The sequence below is a fragment of the Stigmatopora argus genome, chromosome 13 (genome assembly GCF_051989625.1).
Source record: "Stigmatopora argus isolate UIUO_Sarg chromosome 13, RoL_Sarg_1.0, whole genome shotgun sequence".
NCBI lineage: Eukaryota > Metazoa > Chordata > Actinopteri > Syngnathiformes > Syngnathidae > Stigmatopora > Stigmatopora argus.
In genome coordinates, this window is record NC_135399.1 from 9,655,110 (window position 1) to 9,682,337 (window position 27,228).

Sequence of the window (27,228 nt, forward strand, 5' to 3'; positions counted from 1 at the left end):
ACCTCTATGTTTTATGAGTCCTGTGAGGCCAATGGCCTCCTCCATGATGAATGTGGAAAACAAACAGATCTATTGCCTTCCTCGCATCCCTCCTGCTTTTCCTTTTGCTTATCTGTGTTAACCCTCCACGGGCCTTTTCTTCTTTACAGCCTGTTCAGATTTCCTGTTTCCATTTAATCTAAACTTCAGAAATATCAGGATTGGCACTCAAAGTGCAAAAATGGGTCCGATTTGCTTCAGGAAAATAATGTGAACCGCTGAATGAAGTCACACTTGCAGTGTGTATTTTGAAGGCATAAGTCATTCGTGACATGTATTCAGAATGGTAATTTCAAGAGACCATCTGAGCCCACTCATAGACCATGCCTGTTACATCCCAGTCAAACAGCCATGCTTTGTCCTGGAATTAGTATCACGTGACTTTGCTTTTGCCCAAAATTGCAACACACTTTCACAAAAATGTAAAACAATATCAGACATCTATTGTGAAAAAATGGTGGTACTAGTTTACGTGAAAACTGCGTGAGAGCCACTTTTGACGCATCACAAAGCTTGAGAAACCTGAAAAAACACATATACGAAACAGCCCAACTGACATACATATTGAATGGGTTTCCAGGCTACATGTTGCACTGGTACAGCGGCAGGGGGGCGGCTCCTCGGAGTTGGCCGTGGGCCGGATGTTGCTCCGTGGCCACCGAGAGTGGCTGACCTCGGCCATGCCCAGGAGGTGCCACCCGGGAAATACCCTGGCCATATTTGTTGTATGAAAACCACACGAGTGAGTTTGTGCGTGCGTAGGTGCAGCACTGTTGATAGATTGGAGTAGAAATGAAATTTCACTCTCTTTCTGTGTGCAAGTTCCACACAGGAAACAGCTGTCCTGATCGTTGTTGTTTTCGTTGCATTTAAAACATGAGTCAAATGTGCACTGAGCTGATGGATGGTCCGCTACCGATCGCATGATCTACAGGAAGAGAGGAAACGCTCTGCCCCATGTTTGTACGTTGGTTGTGGGCTTTGTTTTTTTCCATGCAGTGCGCGCACAGCTGCTGCCCTCGTGTCGGCGTGGTCATAACAAATTGCAACATTGACATGGCGGGCCCAATGCCGTTTTAAAATCCAAATTAGTTTGTCCTGGCTTCCTTTGCCTTAAGTAGACTTCTCCCCAAAAAACAAACAAACAAAAAACACCCAGTACACATGCATGGTCTCCAGATAACAATATAGGTTGTGTTTGTTTTAAGAAACCTGCGAAGCCAGTTGTGTTTGTTCTGGAGCCCCTCTATCTCTCCTCAAACGGACAAAGTGGGAGAGCACAGGCTTTCACTCAGAATTCAATGTTCCCTTCATAAAAGGGTTAAAACTGCGTAGCCACATATGCATGAGCATTCACTTCTTGCTCCCATGTAAACAATGCCAAAGCAGATATTAGTGACCTAATCTCAAACAAAGACAGACTATACAATATTTTCTAATCCCAAACCCATAATCCATCCTGATTCTCTTGATTATACATAACCTAAATAGCATGGATCTTACTTCACAAATCCCTTTCCAAACCTGTGTTGTTTCCACTCAGCTGGTATTATCTACTTTTGAATACATCATTAATGTCCAATGACTGACAAAATTAATATAAAAGCCAAGATGCCAAAAGGATTACCGGTACTACATTTTCCACTCTTCCATCAATCCGTTTGATTAGATAGCACTTTTTACACTGCCTATAAAAATTATTTTCCCGAATCCCTGTTCCACACTGACAGGACCAACACAGAAAGGGAAATGAAGTTGCCCTCCATTTTCTGCCTTTGTAGGTAGTAAGTATCGTGCTATAACTAAAGTGGGACAACACCTGGGTGCAAGGAGATTCCACAATCCTCGGGCGTTTGTGTGAAATTTAACGCCTGACACTTAGTAGTTCTGCAGTACTGTGGTTTTGATAGCAATTGCAGAAAACATACTTGCTCAATTACCCAAATATCCATTTGCAACATCTAGTAAAATTGGTGCATCAGAGCTCTCCATTAGATTAGCATATATTTCCACTCCCATGCAGAAATCAGCAAAACATGAAACTGGATTTTTGAGTGGTCAATAAATGTTTTCTGTTCACGGATAACCGATTATCAGCATGGATATATGGCACGATGACGCATATGCAAATATGCTAATAGGCTTTCAAAGAGAGTGACAGACTTGGTATTATTCAAAATTTGATGCCAGATGTAAAGATCGGGTACCTTCTTGACTTTTATTAATGTCTTTGTGTGTGAAACAAAGATAACTGATATCAAATGTTCGTGTCTATCATTTCATTTTGTCTAATGCTCATTCTCAATGTGTTGGCTGATGATTGCAGCCAAATGTTGGTGAATTTAGGTAAAAGGTGCAATAGCCAATAGATAGGTTATCAACCAACAACAGGTAATAAAGACAAATAACTTCTCTGACCTATGGACAATTTAGTGCTGTGATCTCAAACTTGTAGCCAATGGGACAATAATTTGCAGCCCTTACTTTATTTACATTTGCAGCCAGCGTGTCATTGCCTGGGGCTTTTTTTGTTTTTCTCTTATTTTCAGACACTTACAGTACAGGCTACCATAGCTAAGACTCATGACAGTTTTCTGTGGTGTTCCTTATGAACCAGGGTGAAGGAAAACGTTCTAGACCTGAAAAGAAAGGTTGGCAACCAACAGTCAACTTCAGAGAAATTTACGTCATTCATTAATTTATTACTATATCTCACAAAGAAAATTGCAATGCTCAAGAATTACAACATATGAAGTCATTAGACTTATCAAAGAAACAAGAGTTCAGTAATCTTTGTGTTATGAAGAAATGTTCAAATCTCAACTGTTGAAAAAGATTGAAAAATCTGGATTTCATGCACGGTACTTTTTTCAAATACCAAAATCCTTTTTTTGTGCAATACTTGTGGGCCCACACTCACCCTATCCTGTGGCCCCCCAATAAACCTAGTTTGCCGCTTCTGATTTACAGTCTTAAATGAAAATAACATGCATGATTTGGGAAACATTCTACCACGATGCTGCTATAAATAAAGAGGCACCAGAATTTGGGACTCAAGATCTACACTGTAAAACCAGATTGTAGTAAATGTATTTTTTCGCTGAACACTGCTCTTGGTTGAACTGTATTTGAAATAACAACAGGGCAAGCAACAGTAGTTTCAAGGGGAGAACTCTTGCAGTGCCTGCTATTGAACACAACAGGAAATGTGAATAGAACTGGATTGTACAGAAGGCAGGAAGAGTGACAGACAGAAGGGGGTTGGTCCCAATAGAAGGAAAAGACTCCAAAGACAATTCTAAAGCAACAAACATGGAGTTTGCATTTGAATTGCAAACACAGATTTAGGATGAAAATGAAGAGAAAAAAACAGCAAGTAATTCCTAGTAGTGTAGTTGTGCGTCGGGATGTTACCCAGTTTTTTTTTTTTTTTTAAGTGCTCATCTAATGACCACATTGTTGGCTGCTGGACAGGATGCGAGTCGAGGTCAGAAACATGTTAGATGACATCAGGGTAAAAGCAGGCTGGATATCGGCTATGCTTGACTACACAGCAGAGGGGAGGAACACTGTTTTCTTTCTTGTCTTCCCTCCCTTTGAGGTGTTTTACTGTAAATTAGGCTTTGTTCATGGTGTTTTGCTTGAGCTCATTGTTCGGAAACAACTTCCAGAGTAATCTCTTTGAAGGTTAATGGCAGCGAAAGAGTGAAAGATCACGTTTCAGTGCCATTGACAGTAATAAACGTCTATTCCGTTTAGAGTGGGGGGGGGGGGGGGTTGTTGATCATAGTAGCCTAAGAGTCAAGTACTATATTTTGATTCTGATGATTCTAATAATAACATTGTTCCATTAACCTTCCCCTCAATGGGCTCATCTGGCTCACTTACACATTGTATAATGGAGATCATGAATCCAGTCTGCCTATAAGGTGAGACCATGCGAACCTTAGGTTGAATGGTGTCATTCCAAAAGCTAAAGACATTTATCCCTGGGAGATTATGCAACCCCAGTGGCCTCGAGTGCAAGCACTAAGGTAGTATCAGGCTTGGAGGTATAATTGTGTGAGTGTGACATAAAGGTCAGACTTAGGACAGAAGCTCTTTTGATGCTTGTGGCCCCCGGCTGAGGTTAAATGGGCCAGTGGCTCCGTTCAGAGCACATATGACCTTAGCACATAGACACAAAAAGGATGCATTCAGTGAACATCTGAAGCCAAGCTGACCTAAAATAACACGTGGTTGCAAATGGCACAGGGGCAGATCAATAAATCCCTATTAGGTTTACCTGTAAATGTGCAAAACTGGGGATAAGCAACATGACCTAAAAAGGAAATATGTACATTTTTTTCAAAAATATTCCTCTTTAAATTTGACATGCAATTTAGCCCAGTCTTCAGAAATTTGATCCGAGAGTAGAGTTTGTTTTCTGTCCGTGTAATGAAAAAAAAAATAACAAGCAGCCAAATGATATCAAGTGCAATACATCTTGAAGGACATCAAGTCATCAGATATAGCAGCCCACAAGATCCAAGGTTTGACCATTCAGTAGTTGAGTGAAACTTCCTCCTGGAGATGACCTGATAAAGCTGTTTACTGTACTTCTCTTACCCCACAGGAATCCCCCGCCTATAATATAACTTTACTGCTCTGCCAACTTTTAGCCAAGAAGAAGCATACCAACATCACCAAGCAACATGTCACACGAGACAGGAACTGCTGATTTGCCAACATAGTCGTTTCACCACATCAACTACCACAAAAATCCAGCAATGTAGTTCGCATACCATTTCCAAGTGAGGTAATTCATAGCTTGCCAGCATGACTCCAGGATCAACTTTCTCATGCGTTCATCTTTGCTCCTACACCTGAGCTACCACAAAAAGTTTACCAGGCCTATCCCATAGCATTCATACCCCGAAGGCTGCTTCTCTGCAACGAAGGTATGCTGATGCTGAAATTAATACCCAGCCACATTTAGACGACAAAGAAAACAGGAATTTACAAACAGAACTAATATTTACTGCAATTATAATTGGCATGTTAGCGTAGGCTGGTTAATGTCAGGACAGGTTCCAACATGCGTACCAATTACAAAATTTAGAAGTAGGATCAGAACTACATTGTGATCTGCTGTACCTTTAGATTTACCCAATTCACATAACGCTATGCAATCATTCATCAAAATATTTTACATTCTTACATTTTTTTGGTTAAAAATCAGTCAACTTTTGGCGACGTAAGGTGGATGGAAAATATTAGTTATTGACATATCTTTTTTTGTATTTCTTTGATTCCTGTGGATTAAACTTTGATGATAATGACTTTGTATTGTAAATATAAGTGACAGTCTGAAATGAGAAGATTTTTAGCTGGTAGTGTGCCTTGAGAACTTTGCAATGCAAAAAGTGGGCCTCAGCTCAAAAATGGTTAGAAAACACTGGGCTAAGGTAAGCGTTGTCTATAAGAGCAAGATTTAAAACAGAGCTCAAGTACAACATCTGCATCGCAAGACCCAGAAGGAATGTTCCTCCGGGGCAGCCAACATTTCCTGCAGCTCAATAACTCTTGATAGAGAACCACACAGCTTTGCGACCAGTATGAGCACTTATACAGTTGAGGGGAGTTATTACAACATGCAAATACACAAGTCATAGCTGTCAGCCCAACAATAACCTCCCAGAAGCGGGTATGTTGCAGAAACCTTTCCAGGTATTCAAAGCTCCACATTGATGATTCATTAGAATAATAACGTGTATGTGTCAACAGGCATTTCCCAAACTGCTCATTTTGTGTGAAGACAACATCACACATCCTTTGGACCAGATATTATTTAATATTATACTGTGGACTGTAGTGGTTATTTTTCACCCAGCCTACCATGAATGTTTTTGGGATGTGGGAGGAACCCAGAGTACCCAGAGAAAAGCCACGCAAGCCCAGGGAGAACATGCAAACGCCACACTAGAAGGTCCGGACCTGGGATCGAACCCTCGATCTCATAACTCTGAGGTCGACACGCTAACCTCTCGTCCACCGCCTTGTTCAATTTCAACGTAAACCAAATTTTTATCCAAATACGGGAGAAAATGTATATACTAAACAATTCTTAACATTCCGATAGTGACAGCCCTAAAATGTGAATCGACACTACTCGTGCTGATATCAAAAATAAGCACTACATCAACCAAAAATATCAGAAAAAGGGAAATCATTGACAATGATCTCATCTCAACTTTAGGATCTCTCACGGCACCTTAGTTGGGAATTACTGCTCAAGACCTATCACCATTCCGCAGAGGGGGAAAAAAAAGCTGCAAACGTGATCAACTGGTCAATTTCAAGGACAACACAAGGTCTGCTTTTGCACTTATCCCGTCACTTGTGAGCCAGGGGCCAAAGCCACACTCGCGATTCAATTAACAGGCTTGAGCCAGGAAGAGGTTTGGTATGTGCATTGGTGCACAGGCGGTCCGCGTGTATGAACGCACGCACGCATACGTGCAGCAGGCCGATGCCAAAGAACACAAAGCTGAGTAAGGGGTCCCTCGCGATGATTTAACCAGAAAGAGGAAGTGGTTTAATATAGGAAGGGCAGAAACGTAACCTGAATTTTTACGCGAGTAAGTAATAAAAGACTCAAAACAAATAGGAAACTAGTTCATCTCAATGCTATTATCTTGCACATGCCTTACCGATGACGGGCTATCCAAATGTTGATTAAATATTCGGGCCACTCCTCCATGGGGAAATAGACACCGCAAGGAGTGGACAGTAGCCTTTCAGAGATTGAACAGCTGAACTCCAAGCCAAGGAATGGCTCACCAACATTTGACAAGACCGCTGCCATGAATCTCAACCACGTGCAAGTGAGAGCTGACACATCTATGCCAAGAATGCTGGCAGTCGGAACACGGAGGTGTTGATGCACGTGTTTGTTTTAGATGACACGACCCTTAAATGTTGTGTCACGGTTCCTTAAGGAGTGCTCCAGATTCCACAGTTCATTAGAAATGATCACTGGTGATTGTCACCACAAGACTGAAATTGCCTAAATTTGCTTTTAAACGTTTGTATGTTAGGTGGCATTTTAGGAAAGGTTCACCTGTTGTTAGTGTGGAAAAATTTTAGACAACCACTTACCTCTCTCTGAACTTGTTATCAGTATAACATGTGTTCAATTTGAAGGGCCAGAGAAAACACACTTGATCAGGGAATTGGAAAGACGGAGTGTTTCTAGTATGAGTAAGACATTGGAGGAAACCCATTTCTCAAATGCAAAGATACTTGATGTGTTATACTTTGAATGAAGGCCAATTTTAACAAAATCTGGCAGCCTTTAAATAAACCAAATGAGGAAAAAAATGTAATTGCCATCTAATCACAGTTTGGGTTGATGTTTAACCAAGAAGTTGGACTATTGACTGTGATAGATGTTTTAATGCCAGTTGTGTATGTGATTTACAGCAAAGTAGGTTCTTTATTACAACCTGCTGCACCTCTTTTTACATCTGCCCTTATTCTGATAACAAGTTCAAAACACTGCAAATACAGCACCAATCTCCAAAGGGAGTTATTATTCATAATTAAATCATTCAGTGTCACATCAAATGCATTTTGAACTGGGATTAGCCTGGCAGCAAATGATCGCTGCCGACTCTCCTAGTTGAAAATGGATTTGCTGTATATTGCGGTCATTCGTTCATCTTCCATACCACCCATTCTCGAAAGGTTTGTGGGGGTTGCTTGAGCTTAACCCAGCTGTCTTCGGGCGAAAGGGAAACTACACCCTAGACTGGTCGCCAGTCAGTCGTAGGGGACAAAAAGAGAGAAACGACCATCCGCACTTCCAATCATACTGCCACCAGTGGGAATCGAGCCCGCGCCTGCCCACACCGAAGTCAGGCGGGTGAACCTCTACACTACGAGGTGGCCTATATTGTGGTCAATTGCAGCCAATTATTTAACATGACTACATCAGTGACCCCATTATTCAAAAAAATACAATGACAAATTCCATGGACGAATTCTTGGTCAAAGTGTGAATGAGAAACGTATCAATTATTGACTTTAGATATGTTGAACTATGAATCATGTGAATAGGCAATTTGTTAATAGGATTTCATACCAAGTTTCTACTCAAAATTAATGATAGCTGTTTATTGGGTTTTGTTAGTGGGACAGAATTTAAAGTTGGGAACCAATGGAGGACTTGGCAATAAGTTGGCATCTTACAAATGCCCCTCTGTATTTGGGTTAAGGTTATTTGTTCACTTACTTACTGGTCAATTCCCTCCAGTGAATCAAGGGAATGTAGTCAAATCCCCATCGTTACAGTTGGAGTAAGATTCTTTTCCATACCCACATGACTGTACCTCAGCGCACCAAGTCAGAGTAGAACTAAATGAAAGGACTGATGAACCAGAACAAACATTGTGCGCAAGACCTTCCTTCCAATTCAATAGCAAGTGACATTAGAACTGGCAGATTCTCTTCTACAATCGAAAAAGAGTGTGAAGTGGGGAAATATATGTATTTTTTTTCTCTGAAAATAAGTTATTGTTAAGGTTAAGTGGGAGGTTGAGTAACTCAGAAGAACACATTTTACCAGAGTAATAACTCAGTGTTTTGTAGTTATTGTAAACAGGTCGATTTCTTTAGTAGGATCACACACTAAGAAAAATCTGTTCTTTCCCTCTTCAAGTCAGTTATGACACCTATAGCGATGATGTAAGGGTGGAAGAAGTGACTGAGCTAAACTTAACTATACGCATATGCGTGCCAATTGTCACCGTGCCTTCCGGCAGCACTCGAGGTTTCAAAGCCCCCTTCATCACGCTTTATTTGACAGGTCCAAACACATTCCATACATTTTTTGGGACTGTTTGTTTTCCGCCATAAGTACTCATAATGCAGGCTGCCCTGACTTAGCTTTCATCAGCTTGTCATATCGGAGTTAACTAGATATAGCATCATTAAGCAAAACTGTTCTTCTTTTGTTTTGACTTAATTTCCAGGAAAATTCAAAAGCTAGGGTACATAATGAAAGCAATCACATTACAGCATATCAGATCAACTTCAGCTTGATGAGCAACTGAAGGTTGACCTCCAACTTTCATTGTTTCCTTTTTCCAACTGTTCATTCTTCAAGAACTATGTGACCATAAACGAGGCGAAACCCATCATGTGCGAAAAGCTTAAAATAACACCTCCACAGATTCAAAGCGGAACGGAATGTAGGACCAGAAAGTTTTTGGTGTGAACTTTCTTGGACAAAGAAAATAATTGCCAGCATTTTTACTTCATAAAAATACAATTCTCCACCAAATTCATGTATGCAGTACAGGACAATTAAAAATGTAAACTACTTTTAATACAAAGGTGGCTCCAAAGTATAATACTCCCTCTATTTTACCTAATGTTTACGTGTCCATCGTCTAAACGTCACAGAAATCTACATGGAGTGACATCAGAAATCTTCAGAGTAGAACAGAAACCAATTGTTATGATACCCTAGATATGAAAGTATACAATTCCTGACAAAAAGAAGCTCTAAAATACCTGGTCAATGTACCACTGAAAGTCCTGACCTTAACAGCGGTTGCTGGTAAAACGTCCCAAATAAGCTAATTAAGTGTCGATGGTACCAACCCGACCATGGTCACATGAGCTCTCTGAAACTAATTAAATAACCATTTAAGGTTTCAATTACGCATTGATACTGTGAAATCATTCAGACAAAGTGAAATCACTCTAAAAGGATTTCTAGATCCAAATCCAACAGTCCAGCTGTGCAGGAGTATTATACAATGCATTGTAAAATCGCTTATGAGCTTAGATATAATAGCCCTAATTCTTGAAGAACTAAAAACAATTGAAAGAACCAGATAAAGCAAGTTATAAGTAGATTATCATTGAGGTCGGATCTAAAAGTTCACCAAGTGTGAAAGGCAGTTATGTTGTCACATCAGCTCCACGGTATGACATTGTCTGCTTACGAATGCGGAAATATGAGACGTGAGCATGGTGAGCTCAGCACCAGTGGTTAGTGTGAAGGGGGGACAAAGTCAATGCGGTATTTTGTTGCCTTTAACGAAAGTATCAGGGGCGGAATAGCACCGAGCTGTAAAGGGATGATGCTGCGAACAGGCACCGAATGACTAGACCAGATTGAGTTTTAGAGCCGAGTGAGAAGGCGGGTCGGTACATCAAACCCGTCCAATTTCCGTGCTCTTCTTAACCAGATGGACACCGGGAGGGGTCAAGGATCAAAGACGTAGACTCAGCTGTGTAACGGGACTGCTGGGATTTAGACAAGGCCAAACAGTAAGCTATACTGGGTAAAAAGAGAAGAAGAGCGTAGCGTGTTCTGATTTTGACGTCCTTGATGAGGGTAAAGCAGTCTGTTTAGTCAGCATCTCTCGCAGCAAGGACACACAGAGTCATCACTGGCACTGTATCAGACTCAGTACCTGGCAGCCATGACCACTAAAAATATCACAAACCTGAGAGGTCGTTGCACATTTTCTCTGTTTTTAAAGCAACCCATGAGGTGCATGACTAAAAACCTGCTGGTCTTGGAAAGTTCACTGCTGTGGAGCAGGAAGGACAGGATGGTGGCCTTGCTGGAGACTGCCCACAGTTTCTTAATGTCCCGTGATTAAAGGTCCATGTCAGTGCTTTTGGAACTTAGTGACTTGGCATGCCTTACAGCCCCACTAACACGGCTTTTTAAACACTAATTAAATCATTCATACACTGAAGATTTGGAAAAAAATGGATCCGGGAGTTTCTTTTCTCTTTTTTCCCCCAAACATGCCACATTTATTCTGATATGAAGCCTGACAACAAGCTACTTTGTGTTTCTAAATTCTGCAACCACACTTGAAATCTCAGAATGTTAGAGCCGCACCTTTAACCAGATCCACCACAACAGTTGTTCATGAGTTCTAACTGGCCCGTGACTAAGAGTTATGCAATTAAATGAAAAGTACACAAAGCGAACAAAAATAAATCCCATGTCGTCAGTTCTCTCTTCTCTTTTTAAATGAATAAATAATAAATACAGCTAAAGCTAAAGAGAGAAGCCCAAGAATTTGCTCTGCTGTGCTCAGAGGCACACCCTTGAAATATGCATGACTCTCCAGTAACACTCACCACTGTTCCAAACACAATGGTAACTGCCAACTGGACTTTAAAGCAGCAAAAGTAGAACACTTATTCCACAGCTCAACATTATTTTCCTCTCTGATCCTCGGATCGTTATCCTGCTAAACAGCAGCAATCGTAAATCTTCCATGCTCTCAAAACTTTAGATGTGGATTTTTAAAGCGCATTCATCAAATGCTTGATTTGCCTCATCAATATGCTGGATTCCCAATAGTAGCCTGATTGTTTTTTTTAACTTCATGACTTGAGGAGGGCAAATAGTCTCCAAAAGGGAATGTACTGCACTGCCTCTCCCTCCATTGAGATCTGAGCTAGGGCATGAATTGAGAATCAGCTCCCAAGGAAAAATTCCCATTCCAGCCCTGAGACGGGCCCCGAGTCAAAAACTAAATCCCATCCCCTCCAAATATACTCCCCATCCATGCCACTACACAGTCAAAATTGATTACACGTATCGCTTAACCCCACAAGGGCCGCGGAGGGTGTTGGAGCCATCCCCACTATGGGCCCCAGGCCTGAAATTGGTGGCCATTCACGCTCAGACTCATAACTCGGGTAAATTTAGAGTGTTCAAGTACCATACCATGCATGTTTTTGTAATGTGGGAGGAAACCAGAGTACCCGGAGAAAACCCACGCCAGCCCGTGGACAACATGCAAACTTGATGGAACCTGCAATCTCAAAACAGTTAGGCCAACGTGTTAACCACTCGTCCACTGGGTCTCCCCAAATTACTTCCAAGCCTTTTTAATTTGTCATTGGAAGAGTCAATGGATTGTTCTTTTCGGAAAACTGTGTTTCATGCAGTTGAAATCAAAATCAGATGACACCATGAACAGTTATCTGTAAAATTATGAAATGAGGCAAATACTTTATGTTTCCATAATTCATTTGAAACAAAGGCTCACCACACTGCATATCTCATTCCCTTTGCTCGTAATGTTTTCTAACGGACAAGCTGCTAAAAAACCCTTTAGAATGAAAGTAAAACGTAACCTGCACACTCATTGGTCACAGTAGCCTATCGTGGATAAATACATAAACATAAACCGATAATGTTATCAATGTATTAAGAAAATCTGGGTTAAAGCTTGGAAACAAGCTACAACTGTTATCTCAAAACAAATAAGTCATTGAGGCAGTGGTTTAACAACCAAAAACATCCCTAACCATTTACATGCAAAGAATTAATCAGTCTGATGGTTTGGGAGTTTCTACAAGGAGAGGAGAAAAAAAATATAGCACAATAAAAGTAGTTTGTGATCAAAGGTTGCGGCGATCTAACAGAGAAGGGGATAAACCATTTGAGGAATGAACTAGCGAGATACTATGAATTTTCCAGGCAGACAAGACCAACCTCCTCCTTCATCCCGGCAGGATATAATGGGGTTCATCTGTCTTCTTGGCCTCCTTTTCCACCCCATCTTTGGACCTGAGAGCTAACCTACATCCTAAACTCCATTGTGATGAGTAATATTTCGGAGGGGAGGAATTGGTTATTTTGGCGATAGCTATCAAAACAAAAATCGGATTTATAAGGCGTACCTGACGGGTTCACGAACGTGCGCAGATTGTTTATGTTACACATCGGCAGGTCTCAACTGCTGGCGCCAAAATGTTATCGAGCTAAACTGCTGCTTGCATCTGCCGCTAGACTGCTTAAGAAAACACATTCATTCCGACACATGAATAATACAGCGTTTTGCAAAGGTTAGCCACACACTCTCAGGCATACTAAGCAGATGTGATGATTGGTGTCAAACATGAGTGGCGCTCATTGACGACGGCGCATCTATTCTATGCGACAGTGATGCGTGGAGGTGGGGGGGGGGGGGTTGTTACATATGACCACAAACTGCGGCAAGAAAAGAATTGGCAGAAAGCTGAGGGAAGTGCTCTTATCAGAGCTCGAAGAAGGCAGGATGTGTCAAGCAGAGAGGAAGAGGAAACTGGACAGATATAGATTTGGGAGACACATTTATTCCATTAGCAGGTTAGGGGTAGTTTAGTATTGGTGCTGGTTCAAATTTCATGAAGAGTTAACTTATTTTTTAACTCATTCACTGCCATTGACAGCGAGTGACGCCTGATTCATTTGAGTTAGGTGGAAGCTCCCACTTCAAAGGGATTGCATGTCTAATGCAGTCAAAGGCAATGAAATATGATTATTTACTTTGAGTTTCAGGGAGTGCTTTGATAAGTTATGAAGCTTTACAACATGGAAATAGACTAACAAAACGTACCTGTAAAAAGGAGTCCACTTACTTTGTTTTATTATATGAGCAACTATTTCAATTAATCAGCACTAAATATTTTTTCAAAAGATATCCATCTTCAGTTATCTTTCCAGTGAAATAGTGAACATAAAACATTTTCTTCCAGTGAAAAAAGTGTGTCCATATTGATTCATATACATGTAGTACTGTGTACTTTTTAACACTTGAGTGCTAGAAAAACTTGAGAAACACTCATCGACTGCGGTGATTCCCTAATTATGCAAGAGCACCATTGAAAGAATCCCATTTTTTTTTTTTTTGCAAAACTAATATTTTTCTAATTGAGATTTTATTAATCGAGTGTGATTGCATGGATTTCCATTTGGCATCTACATGTTATCACTAACACAAAATTCATATCAATATTTTAAATAAATAAATATATATATGTAAATATATATATATAAATATATGTATATATATATGTAGGTGTATATATACGTATATATACGTGTATATATACGTATATATATATGTGTATATATGTATATATGTATATATGTGTATATATATGTGTATATATGTATGTATATGTATGTATATGCATGTATATGTATGTATATATATGTATTTATATATATATATATATATATATATATATATATATATATATATATATATATATGCGTGTGTGTATATATATTATATATAGTATATATAATATTGTGGATATATGTAGTATGTATGTATGTATGTGTGTGTACACATACATACATACATACATAGATACATACATACTACATACTATATCCACAATCTAAGACAACGACGTATATAGTGAGCCGCACAGCTTGAATTTGAAAGTAGAAGATACGTAATTGAGAACATTTTTGTGAGTCTGTTTGCCTTTTATAGTGTGACATTATGGTTTTTTTTTTTTAAAAAAAGAATAGCGGTATGACGGATTTCAAGTTACCTTCAGAGAGCTCCAACTCCAGCTCAGCCAACTTGGCCCGGACCTCCACCGGCAGGGTCATCGCGACAGCCGGCGTGGGCTCCAGCGTCACGGTCACTAGTCCGGCGGAGGTTCGCTCAGCCATTCCGCTCCTAAACGCACAAATATTTCCAAAGGGCTGTCTTTCTATGGCGAAACAAATGCGGCCGAGCACCTCCAACAAGATAGGCTTTCGGTCACCGGTGCGGTGCAAAAACAGGGTGCGTCTCGAAGTAACCACGGACAGATGTGGAGGAAATCTCCGGCGGCGTCATGACATGACACGGCTAGCCGGGGCGCTAGCTCGCGCGTGACGGCAACGTGTTGCCAGCGTCTGGTGATGGTTGGTGGTCGGGTCTTGCTGTCTTTTTCCCCGCGGCGCCGCGGGCTGCGTCCCGCAGTGACGGCTGCCTCGCTTCAACTGTAGCGAGAACTCATTCAACTCGAATGCTCCGCACGGCACGCCTCGGCTCTGCTCGGTTGGCTCGCCCATCGCGCAGCCGCCTTGGGATCCTAGCAACACCGAGCACCTGCCGCAAAGTTTCGGAACCTTACTGCCCTCTAGTGGCCAATATCCCCCAAAACAACCTGCCAAGCACGTTGCAACGCAAAACAGTGCGGTTGTCTCTTTTTTGATTTATCATTTCAAAGCGAGCCGTGGCCGCACTCGTAACTCAAGTCACTGTTCTATTCAATCCTTTAAAATGTTTTTCTTTTCAACTTTTGGAAGCCTGCCAGATAGCAAGTTGAGAATCTCAATTAAAGCAAGTTATTATGTTTGTGTTGTCATTTTTTTTATTTAAAAAAAGTCTTGCACATTCAATACTGTACTGGAGTGATGATATTATTATATATGCCTATTTACAAGTAGTATATAAAATACACAAAAAACAGGAAATGTTTTGAGGAAGTCATCACCAGATTATGCTCACCTGAATGCTATTGTCAAATGCAGCATGCTGATTGGTGCCAACCTCAGCAGTTAAATAGAGCCAATTTACTCAGAAAAACCAAATTTATGATACATTCAAATCTAGCAGGGGAGCTAAAATCCTTTTTCCCCAATGTCACTGAAACCTTTAAAAATGACAATCCTATTGAGAAAACATTATGCTTATGGGATTTTTTTTTACATGCTGATCAGACCAGACTTCAAAGTCAGATGTTCTATGAAGGCAGTTCTAATTTGTGACACATTAAACAATTTATTTTTAGAAGACCAAAGTGAGGAACACTGGTATTGACAGGTCGTTCCAAGCAGATGCGTATTGTTAGGGTAGATTAGGGGTGTCAAGCTCAATTTTTTCACTAGCCATATGTTGACTAGATCTGACAAAAAAGATTGGTTAGTTAGAATAGATTGTCTACTGCTGTCAATGGCACTGAAATGGCAGGCAATGAGTTTTAAGGTTTTTTGGGATACCTACATTTTCCTGTACATTTTGGCTCATTTCCAATTGATTTTTTTTTGGGCATTACCAGGTTACCTCGGGTAGGTTTTGGGGAATTTTAAGGCTCCTTGTCAACTCATTGGCTGCCATTGATAGCAAGCACCCTTTTAACTGCAGGGGTCGAAAGACTGAATGTGACTGCACGCACTCAATCACACAACTCACAAAATTCGTTTTTTATGCCGCTGGTGTCAACAAAAATACAAGCATTTGATTCTGTATGTACTGCATGAATGATCGACAAAGTATCCTTTCAGGCAAAATAACCCAGTAGGCCAGATTGTCCCAACCTAGCAGGCTGCTCCTGGCCCACAGGCCATATATTTGACACCACTGGGGTAAAATGCTTCATGTCCAGGGAACAGGGTGTTGATCGGAATGCAGCCCTCCTCTTCAAATCAACACACCTGAGGGCAATGATAGATAGCGGCTTCTATTTTCTGGAGAATCAGTAACACGGTCTTTAACCTGCAGTTGCTGGGTTGAGTAAGTAGAACCCAGCAACCATATTTCATAATGGCTCGTGAGTTTTGTGCGAGGTAATGTTTCAAACGTGAAGTTTGTTGGTCGACGATGACGTCTTTTGGTCTGTTTTCATGACTTGACATTTTCTCATTTAAGGGTGCTTCTGCTCTGGCTAATAGCTTTTGGACTCCAAGCAGAGGGTAAGTAAGTAACTGAAAATCAGTGCATGTCTTTTAAATGTTTTGATTTTGTTTTAGGAAGTGGATTTAGTCATTTTCAGGCAGCTGGTAGTCCCCCCCGAAGCCGTGCACCTAACTGGGATCCATGGCAATACAGTCCCCTTCAGTCTGGGGTATATGGACTTTTACAGTACGAGGCCGCTGTGATTCCAATGCGGTATGGTGGGAGTTTGAGTCAGGAAAATGCAGTTCTTGGTCCCAGTGGACGGTCGTTCCCGGACCCTCCCCTTAAAACCACTTGCCCTGTTTGTTCTGTTTGCTCTGAACCCATTCCTTGTCCACAACCGTGCCCTCTTCCTTGCTGTCGACGTGGCTATCACCCTTGCGCTTGCCCGCCATCTTGCTGTAAACGTAATCGCAAGTGTCGTAACAGGTTTAATTGGTGACATGGTAAGGTGAAATCTCATGCTAGTTTGTCAATTAGAAAAGTTTGTGAACCTAAGTGGACGCTTTATTGTGTTTGGTTTAAGCGGCCTGAGCATAATAATAAACTTGTAAGTTTGACTTGGCTTGTCTTTTTTGCCATTTGGTGCCATTTTATTGAATAACATTTAAAAAAAATGGCTGTCCATATTTTTCAAATTGTGTGTCCTCTAAGGAGGGCCGGTTGAGTGGTTGGCGCTGGCCTCACAGGTCCGAGGTCGTGGGTTCAAATCCAGGGTCGGTCTACCTGTGTGGAGTTTGCATGTTCTCCTTGGGCCTGCGTGGGTTTCCTCTGGATACTCTGGTTTTCTCCCACATTCCAAAAACATGCATCATAGGCTGATTGGACACTCTAAATTGCCCCTGGGTACGGGTGTGAGAGTGCATGGTTTTCTGTCTCCTTGTGCCCTGCGATCGGCTGCCCGCCGATTCAGGGTGCCCCCCCTCCTCTGGCCCGGAGTCAGCTGGGATAGTCTACAGCACCCCCTGCGAACCTAATGAGGATAAAGCGGTTCAGAAAATGAGATGAGATGAGACCAAGTGACATATTTCATTAGCTTTTGCTATCAATGTAATGACACTCCTCGCCTATAAGTGGCAGTCTCGCACATGTATCTGCTTCATAAATATAACTTATCTCCACAGTACATGTGCAACCTAATGAATAATGTGTGCACGTTGAAGCTTTTCTTAATGTTTAGCCGTACATTGGTAAGCTGACATCACGTCAAATACATCGTTGGCATTTTGTAAATGTGTGCAAAAAATATGAAAAAAAACGAGTACGAAGAGGAACTTTGTGTGAACGAAAAGCAAGGTCAGGATGCTACAATTCTAAAGACCACTCAAATTGTGCTGATAACGCAGGTTGGTTCATTTAATATTTACGAAAGTGTCGTATTCTTTTGTGTTCATACTGAATTTTTACTGCATTTATTATCTAGCACATGGTGACGCTTTTTTTTTCAACCGTTTTGCTATCATTGATAGCGATAAACGTCCATTCCATTTGAACTGGGAGATACTGAGCCCTTCCAGTTAAAACGGATTGGACGTGTATCGCCGTCAAAGGTTAGCAAAAGTGTTAAATGTCATTGAATCTGTTCATGCCACGCAATTTATCTGCCCATTAGAAGATTATCATTCTAAATGGATGGACCTGGAGGCCCCCCACATGAAATGAAAGGGGAAGAAGACTAGGCCCCTTCCATGAAGGAGGAAGAAGAGGAACACGATATCACCGAGCTGATATTGACTAGCGTCCATCTAAAGAGTGAAGAAGAAGACAACCATTTAACTCCTCACTCTCAAGACCCCAAGTGTGTTACCGATTATATACACTCGAAAGACCCCAAAAAGAAACGCTGGAACTGTTGTCAATGCAAGCAAACCCTTTTAAGTAAGTCAATTTTTAACAGACACACCAGAACACATACTGGCGAGAAAGATTTTCTATGCTCAACTTGTGGCAGAACATTCACTCTGAAGAAATACTTAAGAGCACACACGAGAACTCACGATTTAGGGAAACCTTTTTCCTGCTCGGTTTCTGGCAAAACCTTCACTTGCAATGGAGATTTAATACGACACTCGACAACACACCCTGGGCAGAAACCTTTCTCCTGCCCAGTTTATGATGAAATCTTCTCACAGAAGGGACACTTGGAAAAACAAATGAATCATTTGTCATGCTCAGTTTTTGGGCAAACATTCTTTGAGAAGCAAAACTTTAAAAAACACATCAGAATGCACACTTTGGCGAATGTTTTTTCCTTATCCACTACGGACATAAACTTGAAAACAACACACAATGTGGGGTAACATTTTGGCTGCTCAGTTTGCGTACAAGTATTTTCCAGAAAAACAAGTTTATTAAGACACATACGAATGCACACTGGAGATAGACCTTTCGCCTATTCACTGTGCAGGAAAACATTCACGATGAATTCTGAATTAAGTCGACATGAAAAAGCACACACTGGGGCAAAACCGTGTTCCTGCTCCATTCCTGGGAAACGCTATGCTTGGAAAAAAGACTTGATACAGCACACCAGGACACACACTGGGGAGAAACCTTTTGGGTGCATGGCTTGCGGCAAAAGATTCTCTATGAAAATCGATTTGACTCAGCATACAAAAACACTCAGCAGGGAAAAGGTTTTTCCCTGCTGTGTTTTTGTATGCCCGGTTTGTATAACCTGGCTGCAATTGACTGATTCTCCTTTAAAGAGTGAAAATGATGAAAACAAAGAGGTTGAGTCTCCAGACCCTTCAAGTTATCACAAGAAACCCAAAGGCGACTGCTCGCAAACGGACAACCTCTTAGCTCCACTCTCAAATAGTGACGATATGATCTCATACTCCTGGGACACTGACGATAAATTTTCCCACATTGAATAGAAACGGCGTCAATGTTCTCAATGCGACAAAACCTTTTCAACCAACTCCACCTTAAAAAGACACATGAGAAAACACACCAGGGAGAAACCCTTCGCTTGCTCGTACTGTGGCAAACGATTCACCGGGAAGACTAATTTACTAACGCACACAAGTAAACACACTGGTGAGAAACCGTTCGTCTGCGCCGTCTGTGACGAAAGTTTCACTTATAAGGAACAATTGGGGCGACACATGACGACACATACTGGTGAAAAACCTTTTGTCTGCTCGGTTTGTGGGAAAATCTTTACGTGGAAGGTTGATTTCAAAAGGCACGCCAGAATACACACGGGGGAAAAACCTTTTGCCTGCTCGGTATGCGATAAAACCTTCACGAGGGAGTCCAGTTTAATCCAACGCCTAAGGACTCATACTGGGAGAGACCTTTCGCCTGCTCACTTGGTGGTCAACAATTCACTCAGAAAGCACATTTGATGGCATATGCAAGCACACACAATGTGCTTCCCTCCAGGGTCATTGTTTGCCTGCCAAATGCGTAACTAGATTTGAATTAATCATGCAAAATTGATTTAACACATTCATACCTCCCAGAAACCAGTAAATGGTCTGAAATGTTGCCAATAATGTGAATTGTGATAAGTATGAAAGTGCTTTTTGTGATACAGAATAAAATGTAGTGTACCTGTACAAACTGTTTTTATTCCTATATATAAATTTTCATATTAAATAAATAATTAAATCCAATGTTTTCTCATCTTTCATTATTCAAATAGTCCACAAAAATACTTCAATAAAATGTTGAGTTATTCAAAGCACATTTCATTAAAACTTAGTGTCTTGCAGCACTTTATTCAAAGATTATGATTTTAATGCAACTAATGTATGGAAGAAAAAAACTGTCACAGGCACCAGTAGTAATTTATACGTTTATTTACAAAATCCAACTCCCGATAAAGCAATAGAAAACAAAAAGGAAAATGAAAATGCTGGATGATATGGTGCTGTTTTTATTATCCAATAATAATACCAATGTTTATTGCATACAAATTTTGAAAATTTACATTTTATTTATGGTGTCTATATAGAAAACACATTTTTTTCTGTATATTTTTGGCTCATTTTAAATTTGAAATCATGACTTCCAAAAGATACCCCTCCCACATACCTGAGTTCAATGACTGAAATCAGCACACTGATTGGTACAGGTGTCAGGCTCTTCCTTTTAAATTGAGCCAGATTGTTGTTATTTTTAGCAACAGCAAAACACAACACCTAAAGTAGCAAAGCTCAGCAAGAAGAACTTGCGACCGTGGTCAATAATGACTTTTGATGTTGGTCTGAGGTAATGTAATATGTATTTTGTTATGTCTTAAATTGTCTTTATGATGCATTTTTCTTTACATTTTTTTCATGAATTACTACATCTTTAGGGTGCTTGTGCTCTGGCTGTTGGCCTTTGGACACTATGTGAAGGGTGAGTAGTATACATGAATGTAATAATTGGCACAATAAAATCTATAGGAATGATCTTTTCTTCTTTTTTTGGTTTTATTAAATGGCATAGCCAAAAATGTATCTATTGACCATTTTGTAAATGTGTCAACTCTGAGAATTTGCCTCTTGGATTTCCTAAGTTTGGGGTCGAAAATTGCATTTGTAGTTTTAACAATGGTCTTTTGCTGCTAGGATAATTAACTAACTGGAGGAAGGGTGCATCTTGGCCAGAGGAAGAGTAAATTGTATTAACTCTCTGCAGAAATTGACTTTGGTATAAGTCTAATCCATTTGAACTAGCAGGTGGAAAATTAAAATGTTCATTCTCTGCCAGCCCTCCCAGTTCAAATTAATTTGATTTCTACTACTGACACCTCAATTCATGGGATTTAAAACCATCATTGGATGTCCATGATCTGCTTTGAAAGTGAATATTTAGATGAGGAAACATTCTACATTAAAACATTGTTTCCTTTTAGCTTGGTATTCTCATCTTTGCAATGCGAGGTTTAGTTATTCTCAACTGTTATGATTATTTTCCCCTCATTAGGCCACAATTCTCGACAGGGAGGTCATGTACCTCCTTACGTTTTGGCCGGGAGTTCAGCTAGAAGCCTGTCACCTAGCTGGCTTCCCAACTATAACGTTCCAGTTGAGACTGATGAAGACAGATTCATCCGGATTCAAGCTGAACAAAATTTGGGACGCGAGGCTGATGGTGACCTGGACTCTACTGGTCAAGAGTCGTTTTCACCGGTTGAAAACCAGTGCCCGCCTTGCCGCAGCTGTCCCAGAATTCTCCCTTGCCAAGAACCTACCCTCTGCCCTCTTCCTTTCTGTGTGCCCTATTATGTCCCTTGCCCTTGTGGGAAAAAGTGCTGTAAGCGTGGAAGCAAGTGTGAAAAATGGAACCATTGGTAGGCTTAAAGGTAAATGCAACAGGAGTGTAGTACTTGGGTTTTTTGTATTACACGACTATCACTAATTTGTCATTTATTTGTAGGTTTAGCCCATGTTCATTGCAGTAACCATCTAATTAAATTGGTCAAATTTGAATCTGTATTTTTCTTTAAATTGTTACATTTGACGTCTCCCTGTGGTCAAAGTAAAACTACATGACAATACCTTTTTAAACACGTGTTCTTCTTGGTCAATCTAGAAATACAAATTCTGACTATACTTGCAAGTAAGCCAAATTCAAACCTCAAAAGTACAAAACATTCCTTGTTAAGTAGTTCTAAATGAATGTCTAGTCTTAGAAAAAGCCCATTGGGTGACAAATTAGCTTATAAATGTACATTTGGCTTCTGCAAAAGCTTTTATAACACTGGCTTCTTTATAATTATTAGTGTACACAAATGTTGACAGTTAATGAAACAATTGGGGTCCAAACCAGCAGATTTGTGAGAAAATGGGACACCTTACTGGTTTGTGGCAAGAAGTTGGGACCACTGGTTTAAAACGGGTATTTATTCTTGCTTACATAGAATTTAGATACAAAAAAAATCATTTACATTTCATTAGCTGTGACAAACTTGTATATAATAAACATAAAACTGACAGGAAAAATGCCTTAATCCCTCAAATATATTTAGCAAAAATTCTGAGTAAATAATGATCACATACACTAGCTTAATAGTTTTGGTTTTCAGTGCGCCAAGCCAGATTTTGAGTACATGTGAAACCTTTACACAGGTAGTAAGTAAGTAACACTTTATACAGCAAGATAAAACCGTATACTAGATGTGTTTCAAGCTGCACTGTGAAATCAGAAAGGTGTAAATATATACATTCCGGGTATAATATCCATCAGGAAGGATCAAGTCTATAAGTAAACATCTTTGGTCAAAGTGTTTTTTAGATCTATGTGGTATTCTGCTCCAGGATTCCTGCCGTTGTGCTCCGTGATCACTCTATCCACCTCTTTGTGGAGATCCATCATATGCCTGCTCCTGTTGGAATATGAAAAAAAAAATAGATCTCAGAAGGGATAAACATTGAGACAAGATATACAGGAAAAAGGATTGAAGAAAAGTATTCTGCTACCCATCTATTCGCATTACAAACACAAGGCAGTCACAATTTGATTTACCAAGGGGATTCTTTGTGAGGAAAGGATGCACTAGCTAACAGACAATAGTTAAAGGTATGACAGGACAGGTTTTTGCTGGTGTGATGTCGGGAATGTGTTGATATCCTAATGTACAGGTGTCAAAGTGGCGGCCCGGGGGCCAAATCTGGCCCGCCGCATCATTTTGTGCGGCCCGAGAAAGTAAATCATGAGTGCCGACTTTCTGTTTTAGGATTAAATGATGATAGATGTAAATTACATTTCCTGATTTTCCCCTTTTTATCAACAATCATTGCAATTTTTTAATACATTTTTTTTCTTTTGTGTTTTTAGTTCAAAAAGCATTTTGTAAAATATAAAAATAAATAAAGTAAATGATAGGCCTCTGTACCTTCCCTGGAATCCACCGAGAGCTTCTGCCAAAGCTTTGAGGTAAACGGAGCGATGTTGACCGTCCTGTAGCTGCTGTTCTCCAGTCCGGCAGTGACTCCAGAGCACATCTGCGTCCAACGGACTGCCGTCACTTGGCAACTGACTACCTCCATCCGACTCCCATTGCTCATCATCCCAGCGATTCTGTCCTTCGAAAGTTTGCAATGCCGGTACGCTGTAGCTCTGGACGAAGAAGAGTTTCGGCTTGCCAACCCGCTCCGGATAGACGGCCCCGGTGATAAGGCGTCGAACGTCTTGAAGACGGAGGCCTTCGCAATTTGTGTCTGTGGCCAGGAGGTGATTGTCGGTGGCACGACTGATGACGCAGCAGACATAGCTGTCCCCTTTGTGGTCGCGACCTCCTCGGAAGGCCCTTCTGAGCGTCGTAACGGTCTCGGTCAGGCCGAGCCATTTGTGAAGAGTCACTTCGAAGTGCAGTGACTTAAACGTCTGCTCCAGCATTTCTGAGGGTGAGCAAAAAAGGTCTTTGAAATGGCATCCATCTTTGCTGAACATAATGTGAATTATTTTTATATTATTGAGTTTGAATTTGATTGATTTAATAAGGGACAGCACATATTAATGAACATATTCCCGTTAATGAACATATATGTAAATGTGTAAGAATGTAGGCGAGGGCTAATTTCCATCTTTAGTCCCTAGTAGAGGTTGAAGATAAACTAAGACACACTACACACACACATGTAGAAGAGTGTTAGACAGCGTTGTGATCGCAATTTTGTTCGGCTAAGAGCCAGATGATTGGCGAAGAGGTTCAGACATGAGAGTTCACGTATGTTAATTGGTATTGAGTAGCATGTTTTTGCGGCACAGACAGAGAAGGCGCTCTGGCTAATTTAGCACTCTTTTTGAGGGGAACTACACAGTCACCTCTAGAGCCAGCTCTTGTTGATATATTGGGATTTTTGGTACAAAATCTTGAAGTGGAGGAGAAGCTTTGTGATGGAAGATTTTGTAAACTAAGATGGCATCTGCGTATTTAACAGTATTGTCCCAGTTCAGGTGTGTTTTTTTAATATCTGACTGTGGTGGTGCGTTTTTGATTTTCTGTCCAATACTTTCAGAGCTTGCTTAGAAATGGTTTCAATAGTATCTTTCTAGGTGTTGTGTTTTTGGTCAAACGATACATGTCCACAATATGTACTAGTCTAATTGTAGGTCGGTGCCTCACCTCCGTCGTTACCCACGCAGTCTATAATGAGACAAACTCCTCTGGGTTCGCTGGTAAAGGTGTTTCGATTTAGTGGATTCTGGTGAATAGAATAGTAATCATTTAGTTACTGTCATTGACAAAGATAGACAAGGGTTGAAACATAGTATCCGTCTTACCTTGCCGGTGTGGTGTATGACTTCTTCAGTTATTGCCATGTTAACTGGAATAAAAAATCAATTAGATGAAAGGAAAAAATAAAGTCACTAATAACTGAGATTATGAAAAGTATTTATGAAAGTATTTAGCCAGGTTGCTAGCTCTATTTTTATCTGAAACATTTCCAAAAAGAGGATGTGAAATTGAGTTGTGTTGCACCAGTACAATTTTTTGGCTCCCGATACCGAATATGGAAACTGCCTTCAGTAATTTGGGGACTTTTTAAACATAATCTCAATATGTATAACTGTCTCAAATGCTCACCTGACATCTTGTACATCTTGAGTTGTTTGGCCAGATCAATTCTGCCCACGACCCTTAAACATTCCTCCAAAAAGTCCACTCGTTTGGGGGAAATTTTGCCCAGTATTTCCAGCTCAGCAATCAAGTCCAGGAAGCTCTGCAAGTTTTAAAAATGTTTCTGTCACAAGGTGAACGTCTTGTCTTCATTCAAATAGTTTTGTGTTAGCCACAAAATGTTCTGCTATGGCAGGAATGAAGCGCCCAAATCACCTCTCACCTTGAAAGATTGCATTTTCCCACGCGGTATCATATCCGAAAGGAGAAATTTCACACTGTCGACATCATCGCTGCTCATATTCTCGCTGATATGAGCCATTAATACTCTGCGGGGAAGAAGCATGAATTCAGTGAAATGGGAGCATACTAAATCATCACAAACAAGTAAACAGTGTAATTCTCTTTTTTATTCAAAAGTATTATGTAAAGGGTAATATTAAGAGTTGATTGCAGTTTTCAATCATTTTAAATTCATGAATTTTGTCTTTTTAAAAAACATTTTATCAATGTATTTAATATATTTTTTTTAAACTCAAACAAATACTAATAAAACTGATAACACTGTTTTTTTTTGTTTTGGTGGCATGACAGTTTTTTTCTGAATGATTTTATAGAATTTTGGGGGTTTTAGTGCATCCCATAAAAATGACAGTGATACATTTTGCTATGTGTAAAGATGCAATCACTGTATATATAGTAATATATTTTTATTAACATTATTTACTTTGAAAGGCCGGATATTTCTTCCGTTCTGAATCCTGTTTGTTGCGAGCTAAACTGCGGGACTTGATACGTTTGTGTTTTACTCGAGACGTCCCATTATAAAATGTCCAAAGCAGAGTTTAAAAATGATCTTTTGTTTAAACACACAGTCAGAAAACTCATGTCCATTTAGTAGTACAAAAATATTGACATTTAATCGCTTTCAGGTAGAAAGAATGACATTTAATGTACTTTTTTCTGTCTGTCAATGATAAATATATCTGGATAGGGGGCTCACCTGAATCTGGGTAGAAAGTGCCTGGATCCCAAAGTTCTCTCCACTTCATCTTCGCTGGATCCCAAAACTTTCCTCAGAATATCGTATCTTCTCAAATGGAACATGAGCTCAGCTAAGAACAGATTGCCCGCATCAGAGCTCATGACCTTGGATTTAAGCGTCTCCTTTACACAGACTGCTGTATTTTCCGTGTTCAAAATCTCGCACAGGTACAAAACCTTGGAACGGTCATTGCAACCAAGAGAATCTGATATTTTTTCGATAACACAAAGCCTATCTGAAGGCTTGTCAGATGCAGGAAGTCGAGCGCAGAAGTGTCTTTTCTGGCAAACATCCATTGATATTCCTGGAAAATAACACGGACACAGTATTGTCTGTTGAAATTATTTCTCTAAATTGTGGTGATCAGAAATAGAAATTCTGAAGAAGAAAAAAGCAGCAAGAGCGTAGTTTTTGAAAAGTGCGTCACGAGAGGAATTTCCGCAAACTAATGTCGAAACTTTACAGAAAAAGAGCAGAGAAAGGGCATACATTTATGACTCACTATTTCGTTACGATCGACGTACCTGGTGTGAAGTTATATTAGGACGACTTCCTATGAGAGCAAAAAATGAAAGTAACAAAGAGCGAGGGCGGGGTTTCATACTACATATTCTCCTACCTTTGACGTCTTTGATCTCTTTTATCAACGGTTGAAGTCATTGTGTTTTAGAGCGTTATATCCTAAGCAATATTACAATTACACTCAACCGTTCTAAACACGTTAACTGTTTAACTTAAATATGTATTCGTTCGTATTTCATTCCATAAATCATCTGAGGATTACGTGTGTATTTCTGTTTTTTTTTTAATTTCTTTTTAATATTCCCATTTACTCTGAGAAAGTCATATATTAAGACTTAGGTACTATAACTATAGTTTGGCTTCTTAAAAACCGCAATTCCGGCATCAATAAGTTAATTTATTCATTAAAAGTATTTACATATTTGAACATGAATAAGTCAAATTTAAAAAGTATCTACTTTACTGTATATATGCTCATATTATAGATGTTGGAAAAAAAACTGAAAATGTAGATGAATCCGCGAGTTCCAACTGCGAATACCATGCCGTCCGACAGCCGTGAACGCATCACCGTTCACCTCCTT

General features: G+C 40.2%; 2 protein-coding genes, 1 long non-coding RNA gene and 1 pseudogene across 11 annotated transcripts in view; 2 read left to right on the forward strand and 2 right to left on the reverse strand.

Annotated features, from left to right (window-relative positions):
- dip2a (disco-interacting protein 2 homolog A) overlaps nucleotides 1-14,911 on the reverse strand; it is a 53,356-nt gene extending 38,445 nt beyond the window's left edge. For 4 of the 5 annotated variants that reach the window (XM_077617433.1, XM_077617432.1, XM_077617430.1 and 1 more), the window contains exon 1: nucleotides 14,398-14,911. In XM_077617433.1, coding sequence (XP_077473559.1) covers nucleotides 14,398-14,521 — 124 coding nt within the window. In that variant the 5' untranslated portion in view covers nucleotides 14,522-14,911. The remainder of the gene's footprint in view (nucleotides 1-14,397) is intronic. The other variant, XM_077617431.1, reaches the window with a different exon arrangement.
- A 1,318-nt stretch (nucleotides 14,912-16,229) lies between these two features.
- LOC144087222 (uncharacterized) lies at nucleotides 16,230-19,961 on the forward strand (annotated as a pseudogene). The gene is made up of 3 exons (XR_013304668.1): nucleotides 16,230-16,405; nucleotides 16,488-16,531; nucleotides 18,127-19,961. The product of XR_013304668.1 is annotated as an uncharacterized LOC144087222 (transcript).
- Nucleotides 19,962-20,576: 615 nt separating this feature from the next.
- On the forward strand, nucleotides 20,577-21,943 carry LOC144086729 (uncharacterized). The gene is made up of 3 exons (XR_013304567.1): nucleotides 20,577-20,735; nucleotides 20,824-20,867; nucleotides 21,438-21,943. It is a non-coding gene; the product is annotated as an uncharacterized LOC144086729 (long non-coding RNA).
- Nucleotides 21,944-22,342: 399 nt separating this feature from the next.
- Nucleotides 22,343-27,197, reverse strand: LOC144086728 (CASP8 and FADD-like apoptosis regulator). 4 transcript variants are annotated; one of them, XM_077616789.1, is made up of 9 exons: nucleotides 26,742-27,197; nucleotides 26,647-26,675; nucleotides 26,081-26,426; nucleotides 25,301-25,406; nucleotides 25,045-25,180; nucleotides 24,741-24,784; nucleotides 24,583-24,661; nucleotides 23,350-23,854; nucleotides 22,343-22,839 (listed from the first exon to the last, which is right to left on the reverse strand). In XM_077616789.1, the coding sequence occupies exons 3-9, from the start codon at nucleotides 26,416-26,418 to the stop codon at nucleotides 22,713-22,715; spliced, it is 1,335 nt and encodes a 444-aa protein (XP_077472915.1). In that variant the 5' UTR covers nucleotides 26,419-26,426; nucleotides 26,647-26,675; nucleotides 26,742-27,197; the 3' UTR covers nucleotides 22,343-22,712. The 4 variants fall into 4 exon arrangements, with proteins under 4 accessions (XP_077472915.1, XP_077472914.1, XP_077472913.1 ...); XM_077616788.1 differs by having other exon boundaries at nucleotides 26,081-26,675; XM_077616787.1 differs by having other exon boundaries at nucleotides 26,647-27,197.
- Nucleotides 27,198-27,228: the final 31 nt, after the last annotated feature.

Bases quoted from the DNA above. Each gene is read 5' to 3' on its own strand.
- LOC144086728 (XM_077616789.1), bottom strand. From the start codon at position 26,418: ATGGATGTTTGCCAGAAAAGACACTTCTGCGCTCGACTTCCTGCATCT. The intron at 25,407-26,080 runs GTGAGCCCCCTA...TCTTCCCCGCAG, and splicing joins CACTTTCTACCCAGATTCAG to AGTATTAATGGCTCATATCA. The intron at 22,840-23,349 runs GTACAGAGGCCT...ATATTCCAACAG, and splicing joins CTCGGTGGATTCCAGGGAAG to GAGCAGGCATATGATGGATC.